Below are 16,341 nucleotides of genomic sequence, written 5' to 3'. Positions count from 1 at the left end.
GAAAAATGAAAACAAATGAATGACGCTCCAATTACTTCAGTCTCAAAGTCTTTATTCACCTCCTGAAAACAGTTAATACAGAAATGACAGGCTTCACTGCAGAGGGCCAGTCAGGGGTTAGTAAAAACCAGGACATTTGAAAAGTAAAGAAAATGAGTAAAGAAAACTAAACAAATATGACTTACTTTGATTATGATCATTTTCTAGTGTTTAAACAGACTCATTGTTTATGACAAAATAACACCAATGATAAAATAAACTGTGCACACACACACACACACACACCTGTCCACTCCCACACAGTTTGGTCTCCCATGTGTGCAAACACACATACAACCTTCACATGCATTCATACATGCACACAAAGCACAAACAAAAACAAAAACAAACACAATATTAGGATGTCAAACATAGATTTCAGGGCTGATGTGTTGGAGACAGAGAAAACTTGTAGCGAGGTGCTATGGGGACATTAAAGGGCTTTTACAGATACCCAGGGCCTGGCTGGGTGTAGCCCTGGCCATAAGGGGGGCGGTTTCGGGCATACGGGTTGGCACCCCCTGGGGGAGGGGTGGTGCCAGGTGGCGGGGTGTATCCAGGACGGGGCTGATACCCCCCTGTGGCCTGGGAGGTTGGAGGCAGGCTGTAGTTAGCTGGCTGCTGAGAGGCCTGGGATGTGTAATTTTGAGCAGGAAATGCTCCAGGTGGGTACTGGGTGGGTCCTTGGGGAGCAGGAGCCTGTGATTGGTTGGAAAACCCAGGAGCTGAGCCAGGGGCACCAGCTGCCTGAGAGGTAGTGGTGGGGTAATTCTGAAACTGCTGTTGAGCAGGTGGAGCCTGAGGAACACCAGACTGAGGAGTATAACCAGCTGTAAAAGAGAGCTTAATTATTAATTCAAAATAAACAACATTAAGGCTTGGTAATATATATGCTTTGGAGTAAACAGAAAATAATTTCAACAAGCCACTATTGATTGCATTTCTTATATATATTTTACATATTTATTATTATCCAAGTAGCTAGATTGCTTAAAATTACAAATCAGAAAGTGCAGTTAACACAACTTTATGAAACAAATGTACAAAAAAAAAAAAAATACTATATAGTATTCACAGGCAAGGTTAGTTTTATTTTGCCAATTATTTGCCATCCAATTGTGTTCAAACTTTTCAGAGAAAATTAAGCATCAGGCTAACAAAATAGTATATGAATAATTGTTTGCAAAAGACTATCAGTTTTGTTCTGAACCAGGCTTAAAGCTCAACTGTAATTTAAGGAGAAATCATTAGTATGCATTTTAAAGAATTACCAGGGTACTGCATCCCGTACTGCTGCTGGGGTCCCGCTGGTGGAGGATATCCACCTGGAGCCTGATACTGCTGATACATCTGACCTGTTCAATCACAGAAAACAAGGTTTTTTAAGGATTAAGGTTCACAGTGTTAAGGGGGGAATTCCCATAAAAATCAGAAAACAGCTTGTGGATCCTAGCGTGGATATCCCACTGTTACTTGGCTTCACCAACAAAAGTTTGAGAAAAAATCTGGAACACCAGAGGGCCATAAATATTAGGAACTGATCTCTCTCACTCTGCGATGGAATATATTTGAATGTAGGATATCTGGCATGTTACTCTGGAATATCAACAAATAAAGCGCCAAAACAGAGGAGCTGATTGGAAACATGCAAATAAGAAAGCCATATAATATTGAGCCGTCAATGGTTCGTTTAAACGCCGGCGGTCGGTGACAGTCTGACCATCTGTATAAGGCTGTATATGTATATGTCCACACTTTTCATTAAGCCATGCTGCTGCTGCAGTTATTATTCCAGGGACATAAACCCATGCCTTGCACTCTCATTGGCTGTAGCTCAGCGCGACAGCTCCAGATAATTATGCTAGATATTTGTCTGGCGTTGGAGAGGCATCAGCAAGCCACTTTGATGTCGTAGAGTAGTTCACACACAAAGATTGGCGAGTGCTGATCATCCACTGATTTGCCCCTGTCAGCGAGCTAGTTGACTTGCAAATCGGGCTTAAAATCCTGTAGCCTAAACTTGGCATTAGTTGGATTCAAAAAAATAAATAAATAAATAGTTTCTTTAAAAATCAGTCTTTAAAAGTTTCCTAATATTTTTAAAGACCTTAAACAGCAATATAATCTTGCACATCAACAGACCTCACATATCACGATGGGTAGAGATAACAGCGCGCAGACATAAAGCACGCAGACAGATTACCCAAAGTTCATAAATGTTTGTGTGCATCGCACCAAGAAACTAATAAGAAAAGGCTGTGTGTGTCCCAGTGCGGCATGCGATGTGAACGATAAAGCAGAGAAAAGCATCACAACTCCATAACTCCATGCAACCATGACAACCATCCACACAATATGCCAAATCTAGAACAGCTCTGCACTATTTCTCATGTGCACTGCATCTATCTGGAAGAACTTTGGAAGAGGAGGGGGTGGGATCAAACCCAATGGACGGGCGGAGAATAACATTATGCTCTTGACTTGAAGGCCATTTGATTTGTGGTTTGTTTTTCTTCCGCTGGATAGCTTCCCAAGGGCCTCAGTTAGAAGACAACATCTGTAAGGTGCTTTTATGCTGCAAACAAATAAGTTTTGTGTGCATTGTTTGTACGAGTGTAAGAGAACATGTGTAAGTACAGGTGTGTAATCTTCCTGCCAAAGCAGCATGACCTGCCAAATCGAGATTCAGCCTGCATTTTTCAAGTGCACTGTACAGATGTGGAAGTTTTTTGGATAAAGAACGAGGGGAGATATTCCAATGGACAAGCGGAGAATAACATCATGCTCTGAATCCACTACAAAGACTTTGTGGCCATATGATTTTTTGTTCATTTTTCTTTCGGTGGACTCTTTCCCATAAGCATCAAAAGAAAACATCTGTAATAGGGATGTGCAAAATTACATTCTCAAAATCGACTGGCCAGACTTGAAGCCCTGAACAATTAAACTGATTTCTACTTTACACTTTCTACAAGTGTACTGGAGTACAATTTGTAAAAGCAGCGATTTACCATCCATAGTACTAGAAGGAGGTTGTTGGACCCCTGAGTAAGGTGGGGGAGCCTGGGAAGCCACAGCAGAAGGGGGCGCTGCAGAAGATGAAGAGGCAATACTGTCTGGAGTAGCAGAGCGCTCCTCTGCAGCAGCGGTGGAAGCTACAGCTGGAACTGGAAAACAAGGAACAGATAAGGAAAATGTGATTCATTATAAATCAGGTGGTTCCAAATCTGAACGAACGAGCCACACTAGAAGCCGTAAAAATAGCAGACAACCTGTGACAGCTCATCAACTGAAACTTACATTAATGCAGCAAGTGGCTATAATAAACAATTGAAAAGTATGAACTATGAATGTATTTAAAAGTGCCATAGCTGAAAAAAAAAACGAATTATACAATTACTTAGCCATCTATTAATGAACATTAAGCTTCTTTTTAAATATCATATTAAAACTTTTTTAACACTGGGGGAAAAGGACTGTGTTGAAATGAGAATGAGAAATTTCATAATTAATAAGCCACAAATAGGTTCTATGAAATCTGTACATGTATAAGGTACCTTGGGCAGGTTCCTCAGACAGGCCAAATGCAGAAATGACATTCTTGTTGACCTCTTCCTGGTTCTTCAGGGGGTCAAACGCAGACATGCTAGCAGCACTAACCGGTGGGGCATACTTCATTGTTGAATCTACTGCATCATTCACACATTCTGTCACACAGAGACATCAGAACAAGACAGCTCAAGTACTGACTTTCTGTACCTCTCTAGGTAATTTATGAGGTTCAATTTAAAAAAGAAAGTTGACCCGTAAATTTGAATTCTGTCATCCTCCTCATTCTGTTCCAGTAATGATAAACGTGTTTGAATACATTCAAATGAGACATATCAAGACATAACTGATTATTTATGAGTTGCTATGTATAACGGTAGTAAAGTCTTATGGGTTGGGAATGACACCAGGGTGTGTAAATGATGTTTTCACTGAAAACCCTTTATGTTCTCCAACAGTCTAAGTGATCTTCTAGAGTGATTTTACATGTTTCAAATGCTTTAGTTACAGTATTGGATATGAAGAACAAGAGAATAACTCATGTGTGTACCGGTTTCTGGGTTGGTGCTCTCTGGGACAGACTCTGAGGGGGGCTCCAGGCTGTCCAGCAAGCTGTTGACTTTATTCCTCAAATGGATCAGTTCTCTACGCAGGTGCTTCACCTGAGACGACTCCAGTGGCCGAGGCTGTCCATTCACTGCGAAAAACATAAGCATTATTTTTGAAGCACTGTCTAACACTTTGTTTAACTATTTCCATAAAACTATTGTACTAATCCATGTTAGCTTAGGTTCTAACCAGCTGCCAGACATTTCATCAAGCACTTAATTTCTATTTTTGTGATGCCTTTCTTTCATCCAAATTCCTGTCCTAACATATTAAACATCAAAAATGTTCTGATTAGCTACGATTTTGTCATTTCATGCACTTTCACTTTCAGTTAGGACGGAAAAATTACTTAACACTGGAAACTCGTCCCAATTCGCCTGGATAGGATGTCAAAGTCAACAAGTGATCAACTAAATTAGATAATTTAGATAGCCAGACTATGTCTTTATGATGAGGTAATCCAGAGTTTTGCTTTTATGTGTGAGCTTGGAATGCTCTTTCTTAAGTCCATATGTGTGAGACCGGCTGCCGCTTGAACCATTCCAGACTCTTCAGAGATCACAAAAGCTCTAGCAGGCGTCCAACCCAGCCCCTGGGCACCAGTCACACGTTTGGGATGCATTCACACACGTGATGTTATGCAACCATGAACCAGCACATTTAAACTCTTAAAATCTAAATTCTCTACTTGAACCATCCAACAAAGGGCAGGGCAACATTTGCTAATACAAGGTCAAGACATGACTTCATCTGGCTGGAGCACAGACACTTTGGACAGTGCACAGCGCAGACTTGACCAAAAGTTATTTATTTTTATTAGGAAGAGAAACGTATATTTGGAGTTGGTACTAAAATCGGTTCTCTTAGATCACATGTTCTACACAATTTAAGCATAAATACTGTTTTTTGTTACACCTACGCAGATTGCAACCTTTGATTTTGGCTAGACTTGCCAAATAAATCAGTGTAAAATTGTGTATGAATCAAGCTGACCAAATCTACAGCCTCGCCAGCGTTTACGATGACACATTTGAAGAATAGTCGGCACACGCTGTGATCTGGCACTGACACTGCAGTGCAGATGTACCAGTGTGAGCCAAACATCACTAGAACGGAGAGAGCATGACGTTATTGGGCAAGTAACCGGGTCTAATTTTCCTCTCTTAAGAATATTTGTTTGTGCCACAGACCAGTTAAAAAGAAAAATTGCTTTTCAGCATAGCTCACGAAATTGAGAGCCTATAAAAAGGCCCTGACCCTTTAAATTGATGACATGTATAGAGAAGCTTGTTAGCTGCAGGGCTTCCATTCTTTTTAACCAATGAATTTACATGACTTTTCAGGTTATTCATAATGTACAGGACATGGATTTTTAAAATTATTTTAAACTAATAATTTAAATATTTTAGAGCTTGATATAACTAGAAAAATGTATAAACTTTATAAAACAAGTGCTCATGGCATTTTAATATTTTATTTATTTAAATGACTTTTCTAGGTCTAGAAATCACATTTTTTAAATTAGGCTTCCTCATATATCAAGGTTTTCCAAGACCAAGGGAACCCTGGCTCTTCAAATAAAACATACAGTTGTTGAGGGGGTGAATTAAAATACAAAATGTTTTATTTTAATGTTTGTTTTATCTTAATTGAAATCATTAAGTGATCTTGAGTTTCCCCGGCCCCCCTGGTTGAGAACCAGTCCTTTATGCTAATCAAAAGAAGCCACTGGTCACAATGCATGTTCTTAAAAAGTATCAGAAATACTCATTCTGTTTTAAGTACTGCATTAAATCCGTTAACATTTAGGATACATTTAAAATCCAAATGTGGTGTCATATCAGTGGCCCAACAAGTATTTAGACAATCAAGTCACACTTAAAGGGGTTACCACCAGATTTTATGGTTCCATTGCACCCAAAATCCCAAATTAACACCCCACTGATAACCTCACATGGTCAGACACGGTCATTATCAGTTCAAATCTTGTTCTATTGCACCCTCCGCTGGACACTAAAAGCTCCAGCTGTGCTATCATTGAAAGAGAAAAAAAACGACATCTCCTGGTTGGATGAAATATGACCAAGTTCAGCATTTTTAAGATTAAAAGATTGCTTAACTACGCAATAATGCACCATCCATGCCGATGTGGGATTATGTGCTTAACAGAGAGTCCATTTTAACCCTACTGTTTTCTGGGTCACAAAGACACAATGTGGAATCGAAAAGCTTTAACTTGATAAGCTTCTTTTTTTGTATGTAAAAAGCATAAAAACAACTATGGGCTGCATATGAGCTACTTGGTTCTTATAGTGCTATACACCTATTCTGTCAAGGGACACCATGACCACTGGAGCGTTTTTGGAATATGATCTTCCTGCAGGTAAGATAAACCTACACAAGCTCACTGACCTCAACTCGGAGCATGATTAGCACTGATGCGAACAGTGGTGTTGTGCCTCTATCTGTGGCCTGAAGTTGTTATAAGAATATAACTTCCCTCTTAGTTTGTAAAATTAACAAAAAACACATTTACAGATATAAACGATATAAACTTACAATGGAAGCCTAGCAGGGCGGTGGGCTGGAGGACTAAACAAAAATACAAGCTTTAAGCTTCAAGCTTCAAGTTTCAGACTTTAAAGCAAATAAAAAAAATCCCCATTTGAACAATAAAGTTGTTCTTTGAAGTTGGGAATAACATCATTTATTTGTTTTAATTCTGCTGTATGTAAACAATGCTTTACAAAAAGTTACATCACATTCCTTTCATGCTCCTTCATGATGCAGATACCAAGTGAAAGTAACAGTTTATACATGAGTTTCATATAGACACCCTAGGCTTCCACTGTAAGTGTATTACTGTAAACATTTTACATTCACCTTAGAATATTTCTTTATGTCAGGTTGAGGAATAAACCCCAAGCACTGCTGGTTTCTTACCAAAAAGAGTGAGCTTCAATATTCTACTGCACTGGATCGCAAAGGACAAATCAGAACTGTCAAAGATGGTGATAAGGTCATCATCTGAAAGAGAACAGACAAATGAATGATAAAAAAGGTACATGTGAAAACAGTACAGAGTTTGAGATCTAGACCAAAGTCTGTAGAGCAAAACTACGGAGAGATTTGATTAAGAACATATATTATATAGGTTTATTTATCTTATAATATTATAGAACATGACTGAAAAGCAAATGGATAAGCAAAAAAACTAGTGCTGCCAATCGATACAAAAAACAACAACTTAAAATTGTAAATTGTTCTATAATTAATCACGATTAATTTCACCGAACATTAAAGTTTTTAATATACATGTTTATATTGTAATACTTTCACATGATTCTCCAAAATAATGTACAAACCACAAAGACGGTATATTTTAAATATTTAATGGCATATTTTTGCTAATCACTATGAACGAAGGCCAGTATCACTGATAACAGAACTGATACTGATGTCACAAATTTTAGCCATTAATTATAGCCATTTAATATTACACTATAATTGAAAGCTATCAGCTTTAACATTAAATAGGCTTTAAAAATTATATAAAAACTTTTAATATAAGTGAACTTAAAACAATCTTCACATCAACCCATTTAGCTGTGCCTTATGCTGAGGGCTCAACACTAAGTTTTTTTTCTACTGGCCCAGTCAGACCGGTTCAGATTTTTAACTGCCCATGCACAAAAAAGTAATTGTTTTGTGTCATAGGTTATGACCCATGTAACCTTGTAAACAGTGATTTAGGATTTTAGGTACGTCTAACAGGTAAATAAATATACAGAAATGGAATAATACAGCAATGATTTCTGCATCTGTGCAGTTATTAAACACCGCACAGTCTTCTTCGCATAAATTATAAATTGAATATAGATTAATCCTTACTAAAGCTACAAAGTTATTCAGTCAAGAGCAGTGAGTGATTTTCTCTTCGTTCTTTGATTAACATTAATGACAGAAAGCAGCAGGTTTATTAATTAGGCTGATGTCACTTTAAAACCAGACGCAGATGATGCGGATCTGACACACATCGTATTTTCTCATAACTCTTTACGTTCATTTAATACTTTTTAACTTTAAGACTCTGCTGACAAGGATACTGGACAAAATGTGTTTTTTTTACCATTCAAGTGCTGGAAAAAAAACCTCAATGCGGCTCTGGCTAAAACGGCATTCTGTGCCCCCGTTTCGGGTGTTTGTTCACAGAGAGTCACTTCACAGAAAGTGCGTCAGTACATATTTGAGTTATCTTATTTTGCATCTTATGCTTGAATGGTTTAACAGCAATTGAATGAATGATAGGGTGATCATTTATTGTAGCGCAGCCAAAGGATGACACTCAAGTGACATTTTGCAGTTATTCACAATCACGAAAGTTTATTATTTACATGTGTATTAAACCTTGGCGGTTAAGGCGAGACACCACAGCTGAGGGTAACATTTTTAACTAGCAGACATCACCATGAAACTTTCCCAGTTGATTACCTACATTAAGATGAGAAAAAAATGTATTACAACTTTACTGTAATTTAATGTTTAAATATAGAAATGAGGCATTATCTAATTAAATGTGCGCTAATTTGTATTGGACAAAGCCAGGTTCAAAATTCTTTTTTCATTTTGTTCACATATTAGATGGGAAAACAATTACAGAGGGATTTATGGATATCTACTTTTTTTATCCTGTAAATCAGAATATTTTCGCCATGTTTTTTGGAATAAAATGTTACATAAATTAGGCTAGGAATAATATATTTACAAATCCCTCAGTAAATATCTTCATAATATAACTAGGTACAACACTGGAAAGTTTGGTGTATATAGGTGCTACTGAAGTAGAGATTTCAGACTTTGAGTATGAGAGAAAAGTCATTTTGAGAAAACAGGCTTTAAAGATTTATAATGTAAAATGAGATTGCGCATTTAGAGGTAAATCCCCCCTTTCACTTTCACGATTGGTTGCTGATAAAAAGGAAATGACCATATTTGGATCCGACAGCATTGTACAGGAGAGAGAGAGCTTTCTAACGGAGTGTGTGATGACAGGGTGCCGGCAGCACTCGCGGAGCAGCGGGATGATTTAGAACGCCAACTTTTGATGATTTAGGTCGCAATCTACAGACGCAAACGGACAAAGTGTAGTAAAATAAAGACCTAAATGTGTATTTCTGACTTTTTTTCACCACAAGTCTGAAAGAAGAGATGTTATTGAAGTCCCAAAATCTCAAAATTGACCAATTAAAAAAACGCTGTTTTTGCCTGCCGTATCTCGCCTTAAACATTTTATTCGCACGCTGTTCTGACAGGCGTTTTTTCTAAGCGCGTACACCCAAAGTGGCACACATTAAAAGTCTGTCAAACAGCGCGTGAGTACTAAACTAAGGTATATTTAGCATCTCATTGCGCTTAAACTGTCAAATACACACAAGGTTTACAAAAATAGGCAGTTATGTCTTAAGTGAATGTAAACAGTTGGGAGAAAACTGGATGCATGTCTGCATATTAGATCCGTGCATGAGGTCTTAAAGTGATAGCAGCCTACTAGACCTACTTCCGCTTGTCATTAATGCTAATAAAAACAAAGAGATAATCACTTACTGCTCATCACTGAATAACTTCAGTAGCTTCAATAATAATCAATGTAAATATAATTTATACAGTGAAGTAAATGTCGTGTTTTATTTTTACATATATTTATTCAATTTCTTATTTGAATACTACTGTTAAATACACCTACTGTTAAAAAATAAAGCACAGTTTATTTCAGTTGTATATTGTATTGCATTTGTAATGTGTATTTTTGTTCTTATTTATAACAACAAAGATAAAATAATGAAATTTTTTTTTATCTTCGCCAACCCCTACTTTGGTCTAAATGGTATGTCATTCTTTTACCTTTATATATATTTTACTTTACTTTGTAAGGCTACATTTTTAAAATAGGGAAATTAATTTGGCTATACCGCTCAGTCCCTTGGAAAATAGTAAAACCAACATTAAAATTGTGATAAAATCTTGAAACGATTTTCCTGAAAAAAATCATGATATTTTTGCCATATTGCCCACCCCTATATTGAAGGGGAGGGGGGGTTAATGTTTTAGATTAAAGATTACGAGGGCATATGAATTTTTAAAAAAATTAAATAAAGGATGTGCATGGATAAATCATTTATTATAAGCACTGCAACATTCTATAAAAAACAAGTATATTCCAAATCAATTTTTGATTTCATGGTGACTTTAAGACAGACCTTCATCTTTATATTTGATGGCGACTTCATCGCTGCTCTGTAGCTGCCCACGAAAGACTCGCTGCATCATCAGCAGGAGCTCGTCGTAGGTGATGTCTTCATTGTGGATGGGGATACGACGAATATCATCCCCCAGCTGAGCTTTAATGATCAGCTTTCCACTCAGGTCCAGCTGGCCATTCATACTGCTGGAAAAACATTTTTTTTTCTGTAAATACTGTATTTTAAATTTTTATATACATTTCAAAATATGGGTTTCACTGACCAATGCCATTAGCGAGCATGGTATCCAATTTAATACAATCGCAATTGAAATTAAATGAATCCACTGTAGAATAAATACAAATTGTCAAAATGGCCACGTATGCGAGCCAATATGACACTTACTACTATTAGCATTAGAAGCAGGCCATTTATCACTAATGCATCACACGCACATCTGATAGAACAACAACAACAACAAGCTGAAAGGAAACACACAATAAGAGCTTCAGCAGAGCTCTGCCTACATTAAATATATGCATATACAGACTTATATAGCTAATAGCCCAGAGTAAAACCTCTGGCACGATCTATGAAGACACAATCATTATGTTCTTCTATCAGAAGCACATAATTCCACTTGCAACACAACAGTGAGTTAACTATGAAATGTGATAGTTGTAACTCAATGAGTGTCTTCATCCACCACTAACTTTCCTGCTTTTGTTATGGATATTAAAAACGTCAAGGAACCACTTATGTCTTACGCAAACCAATGCTCTATGACTAATCTATGAGGTTTTATCTGAACAAGTGCTACTGTCCATTGCTGGGACATACTATAAGTTCATAAAAGTCTAAGGGTCATTTTATCTAAGATCATTTGGCACATGTAGATGGCTCGCAATCTTTCCCGATACAGACTTTGGCCTGAGACAAAATGATAGGGAAACCTATTTTGGGTTTTATATCACAATTGTGCGCGTTCAATCAAGAACGATCTCCTCCGAACATTCTAACTCTGTAGCATGTAGACAGACCTGTATTTGACTCATATAGATTTCAACGAAAACCACGATTAAACTCTACCAATTCTTGCCCGCTGGATCAAGAAAATGACAAAACCAAGTGGCAAACATGCAATTAAATGGATATTTACTTCTGTCTAACATTACAATTTTAACAAGTTCTATGAAATTTGTCATTCATATGAAGGTTTTCTCGGGTTAGACATGTTAAATAGGGCAGATGACAGTTTCCAATAACAACAGCCCATTAGCTATCTAAGCTAACTGAGGATCGTTTAGACGAGAAGATGATGTGGTTTTGGGGTTTTAGGGCAACACCACACATCGGGCCTTTTAAAAGTCAAACAAAACAATGACTCATTTAAAACATCTCATCAGGCCTCATTCACCTGATGATGCAGCAACTTCCTGCCAAATAAAGGTCTGAGCGTTACAATTCTCCCGGCGTAAAAAATGATTAATTACGGTTAATAAATCTCAAATAAGTTATTACAACAATAATTCCTGTGTTTTAAATACTGCTATTTAACTACCCAACACTGTTTTTTTAAAACACTGCCTTTCATTAAAAACGTCTCAGTTTGTTTTAGCTTGCCCTAGTTTCACACAGGCTAAGCTATGCTAATGCTAGTTTGCTTGACAACCGGCTAATTGCTAATGGTTATTATCCAGGTTATTTTGCCCTACAAACCTGTAAAGTTACTATATAAACGTACGTACATGTTTGTACGAGAAGCCCCGAGTCTCTACCTGGTGGTTTGGACGTGTCAATCCCAGCAGCAGCCTGTGTGTCCTGGACTTCAGCTGAACGACGTCTGACTGACTGATGATCGGAAACGCCTCACAGCGACCTGTACGTGGCAAAACCACAAACGCGCATGCGCGCTACCCGGACACTTGTAAATTTAATTACTAGGCGTACTGATGAGGTGGCCTATATGGCGACTGAATTTAGTTACTAAACCAAAAATGTTTTAAACATTTTATATTAAATTGATCAGTTCATTTAAATAAATAAAACTGACTGGAGTTTAACTGATTTATATTTAAAGCTGGCAGAAATAGATGCCTTTTATGATGTGATAGGCTATATGACTAGACCTTGTTAGATAAAAAAAACTTAGAATGAAATCAACAGTATAAAATACATTACAATGAAATATCTAAAGAAATATTTTATTTATAAAGTATTAGAAATGATGTGAATTGCTCTGTTTTCTTGGACATGGGCCAAATCTCCTGAAGAAACAAATTGAAATTATACAGAATTCTAAGTCTTCTGTGAGTAAATGTAAGATTTGTTGGCTTGCAAATATACAACATTAAAAATGCATGCATCGTAGGTCTACAGCAACAACTAAGACAGAAAATGAGCATGGTCAAGTAGGCTATACAATAGTGTTTTTATTTCTTCTTCTTCTCTTGTGTTGAGTTGAACCAGGCATCTAAAAGCTTCTTGCTGTAGTAGATTTGCCATGCGTGCACCTGGACAGCAATCACCATGAGTAAATACATCACAGAGACAGCCGAGAAGCCAAATATAAACCGGTAGGCCTTCCCGTGTCGGTACAGCTGCTGGGCCAGTGGAAACATTTCCATTGCACCAAAAATCAAGGGTGCCACAGAGAACAAACCAGCACTGATCATGGAGATCACCAGGTAGCTGATGTTGTTCTTCGGCATGGCCAGGGCACCAATAAACGAGGGCAGGAGACTCAAAAGGTAGGGATACTCCCACTGATAGGGCATGGCCACCAAGTCATGCGACACCAGATTGAGGTGACTAACAGCCACTTGAGCCGCCACCAGTATCCATATGAGGAAATGCACAACGGTGAGCTTCTTTATCTCTGATTTCAATGAAGCACTGAAAGACATTTTCAAAATTAAAAATTAAAAATACGTATTCTGATGTAAACAATTTCATTGGCAATGTTTTAGCCTTTGCTGTGACAGTTTGAAGGTTATAGTTACCTCATCTGATAGTGAGATGCCACTTTCTCTCTGTGTTTAAAATCACTCCCATCAGTCCCTGCAGGTCTGGGGCCAGCACGCGATGCCATTGCCAATTTCAAGATAACTGTAACACCATAAAAATATGTTATTCACAGGCCTATATTCAGGGGTCTGTATAGAAATACGCATAGTCCTGTAATATCTCAACATCTGGTCAATCTAACGGACAATTTACAGTACTTAAATGAAAGGGAAATACATTACCCAATAGCAAAGCTATAGCCTACTTTTATGAATTTCAGATTAGACCTATACATAAACATGCATGAAGCATAACAAATATAGGCTTATGTCTATTTGGTACAGAAATTAAATAAAGGCATTAACTGTAGATTAACTGATATATTAAAGAATATATAGGCTAGGCACATCTTGCCGGCCGGCTTCCGGATGAAGGATGAATTGACCGTTTCAACTGCGCGGATCACTGTAAATAGAAAGCGGTTATTTCATGTGATGCGCCTTTTAAAAAAATAACTTACCGTATGGATTGGTGAAATGCGACCGAAAGCAACAGTGACAGGAGTAGATGAGGAAATGTTCACACAAAGGATTTTTATCAATGAAGGCAATAATGTGTTGCTCATGCGCACAAAATAATCTCTCCACCCCTCCGTGCGATGTGATTCGACAGCGCAGTCTCACATGCACATCCTCAGCATCACCGAGTAGGCTTTACTGAGCCGGTTGCTTGGCTCATGAATATTCATTAGGTTCATTGAGGTTCATTCTGTGTTATTAAAGAGTAAGTAACAGCTGGCTGCATCTATGCAGGTGTTGTGTAATAGGCTTGTTTGAGATGCGCCTCGCCTCGACTGAAATGTAGTCGAGAGTAGGCGGCTGCAGTGAGAGGAGGAGTAAAAAAAGCGCAGGCAAGCCGGAAAGTTCTCTCTTCTCGCAGTGGATCTGACACCTGCGAGATCAATGATGGATATCGCGGGATTCACGGGATTCACGCTCGTGCACAGTGTTGCATATAAATTCGATGTAATTTAAGTTCTGTTGCTTTTATATGAAAATAAATATAATGAACAAGGCGCCCAAAGTAGGCTACTTGTTATTTAATTCCATTCCAAATAAGCGTTTATCAATCTTTTTTTTCGTTGATACAGACATAGGCTGTGGGTTTTTTTTGTTTTGTTGTGTGTGTGTGTGTGTGTGTGTGTGTGTGTGAGAGAGAGAGAGAGAGAGAGAGAGAGAGAGAGAGAGAGAGAGAGAGAGAGAGAGAGAGAGAGAGAGAGAGAGAGTGTTTTTAATAATAAAATGACATAATAATAAATTGACATTGCATAACCCATAGAGATCGCACTGTCCGAGAGTTTGGGAATATTCACACATAACATACACATAAAACATGATTCCGATTTTTAAAATCAAACATTTTTGAAGAGAACAATACATCACGGTTGTTTAAACCAATCAACATTAAGCTGTGTCGTCAGCAAGTCGTTTCCCATCATGATTTTGATCAGCGCAGTCGGTGGAGATCAACTGCGCGCGACTGCAGAATCCGTCACGTGCGCCTTGCGCTCGCGAGAGCTTTTTGACACACGTCAGCATGACATCAGAGCAAGGCGGACCGCACTCGGACACATTTCTAACCGGCATGCATTACGCGCTGATCACCGGTCATCGGTTCTGCGCAGATTTTGCTCATCTCAAACAAGCCTACTCAGTTCCTGTGGATAAGTGCTCCAGTGGGTGGAGTGTAATTATATTTCCCGTGTTTTGGGCGTGGCCTTGAGACAACGCGCAAAACGAATGGAACTGAAAATATTAGTGCTCGCTCCTTAAATCGCAACTCGTTTAATTAATTATTTCGAAAAGGTAATACAGTTTTAATGTTTTAAAGCATTAACTGCAACAGTTCACATTTTCAAAACAATGAATGGTTTGTGTAGTATTTAAATCGTCTGAGCTGTTTCACCTGATTGATTGATGGACACAGCAGAGCAAAAAAAACAGCGAATAATATGCTATGGCTCTGGTCTAGGCTAAAGGGGGTCGCACACCAGATGAGAAGCGCAGTGCCGTCTTTAAAGTAACACTATGTAGTTTTTCAACCTTCATAATATATTTCCAAGACCCTTGTGATGGTACATCGACTTACAATAGGTTGAATGACACGTCTGGCATAGCATGACGTGGTGTGTATCGCTTTTACTGGCACTATATATAACTTCGGGTTTCGGGTAGGAACCTGAGCACAAAAAGAACTACAAAAGTCGACTGCTTTACGGCATACATAGTTTTTCTTCGTTTGTGATGTCTTTCATAAAATCATGCATCATACTCTACCTTGTCTGTGGCCATTGTTGACTCCAAACCCGGTGCTGCAGTAGGCTAAATTATTTACCACACCAGTAATGGACAATTCCGCTTCAAACCTGTAGGGCTACCGCAGAGGAAAAGTTCCTTGGTGTTGCTTTAAAATTCGAACACATTCTCTATGAGTGTACACTACACACACCCACCGGCGGCGCACAGCTACGGCTATCAGGACCTTGTTCAAAACCCTGTCTCAAATCGTTGTTAATGTACATACTGACTTCACCCTGTGCTGTAAGATACATTTAGTTTTACATTCCTAATTTAACAGCTTGAATAAAGTCTTGTTGGAAAAATAATTCTAACAAACATTGTGTCATTTTTCAATACTCTAACCATACTCTAACCTCAGTGCGAAATAATATGTAACAGCATAGGCTATGTAACGTTTGCCTGTCGTGGTTACATTCATTATCGTGTACCGGATTTACCAGGTCACAACACACGAACAGGTAATTTCTGTAACGTAGCGAAATGGACGACGAAAAAGTCATCAATGAAGTAGGGAAATACCCTGAAATATATGCAAAAAA

The 16,341-nt window shown here is 38.2% G+C and overlaps 2 protein-coding genes across 5 annotated transcripts; both read right to left on the bottom strand.

The window, feature by feature from the left end:
- Positions 1-35: 35 nt before the first annotated feature.
- Positions 36-12,344, bottom strand: tfg (trafficking from ER to golgi regulator). 4 transcript variants are annotated; one of them, XM_077216527.1, is made up of 8 exons: positions 12,185-12,344; positions 10,455-10,642; positions 7,141-7,224; positions 4,139-4,285; positions 3,597-3,746; positions 3,051-3,206; positions 1,311-1,394; positions 36-869 (listed from the first exon to the last, which is right to left on the bottom strand). In XM_077216527.1, the coding sequence occupies exons 2-8, from the start codon at positions 10,636-10,638 to the stop codon at positions 484-486; spliced, it is 1,191 nt and encodes a 396-aa protein (XP_077072642.1). In that variant the 5' UTR covers positions 10,639-10,642; positions 12,185-12,344; the 3' UTR covers positions 36-483. The 4 variants fall into 4 exon arrangements, with proteins under 4 accessions (XP_077072642.1, XP_077072640.1, XP_077072643.1 ...); XM_077216525.1 differs by having other exon boundaries at positions 12,215-12,344; XM_077216528.1 differs by having other exon boundaries at positions 10,455-10,639; positions 12,215-12,334.
- Positions 12,345-12,737: 393 nt separating this feature from the next.
- Positions 12,738-14,090, bottom strand: jagn1a (jagunal homolog 1a). Its single transcript, XM_077216544.1, has 3 exons — positions 13,963-14,090; positions 13,439-13,544; positions 12,738-13,331 (listed from the first exon to the last, which is right to left on the bottom strand). The coding sequence occupies exons 2-3, from the start codon at positions 13,525-13,527 to the stop codon at positions 12,869-12,871; spliced, it is 552 nt and encodes a 183-aa protein (XP_077072659.1). The 5' UTR covers positions 13,528-13,544; positions 13,963-14,090; the 3' UTR covers positions 12,738-12,868.
- Positions 14,091-16,341: the final 2,251 nt, after the last annotated feature.

This window comes from Siphateles boraxobius, unplaced genomic scaffold, assembly GCF_051911475.1.
Source record: "Siphateles boraxobius isolate OS27281-9 unplaced genomic scaffold, OSU_SipBor_1 7, whole genome shotgun sequence".
NCBI lineage: Eukaryota > Metazoa > Chordata > Actinopteri > Cypriniformes > Leuciscidae > Siphateles > Siphateles boraxobius.
Note: the sequence above shows the minus strand (reverse complement) of the source record. Positions and strands in the feature narration are given on the sequence as shown.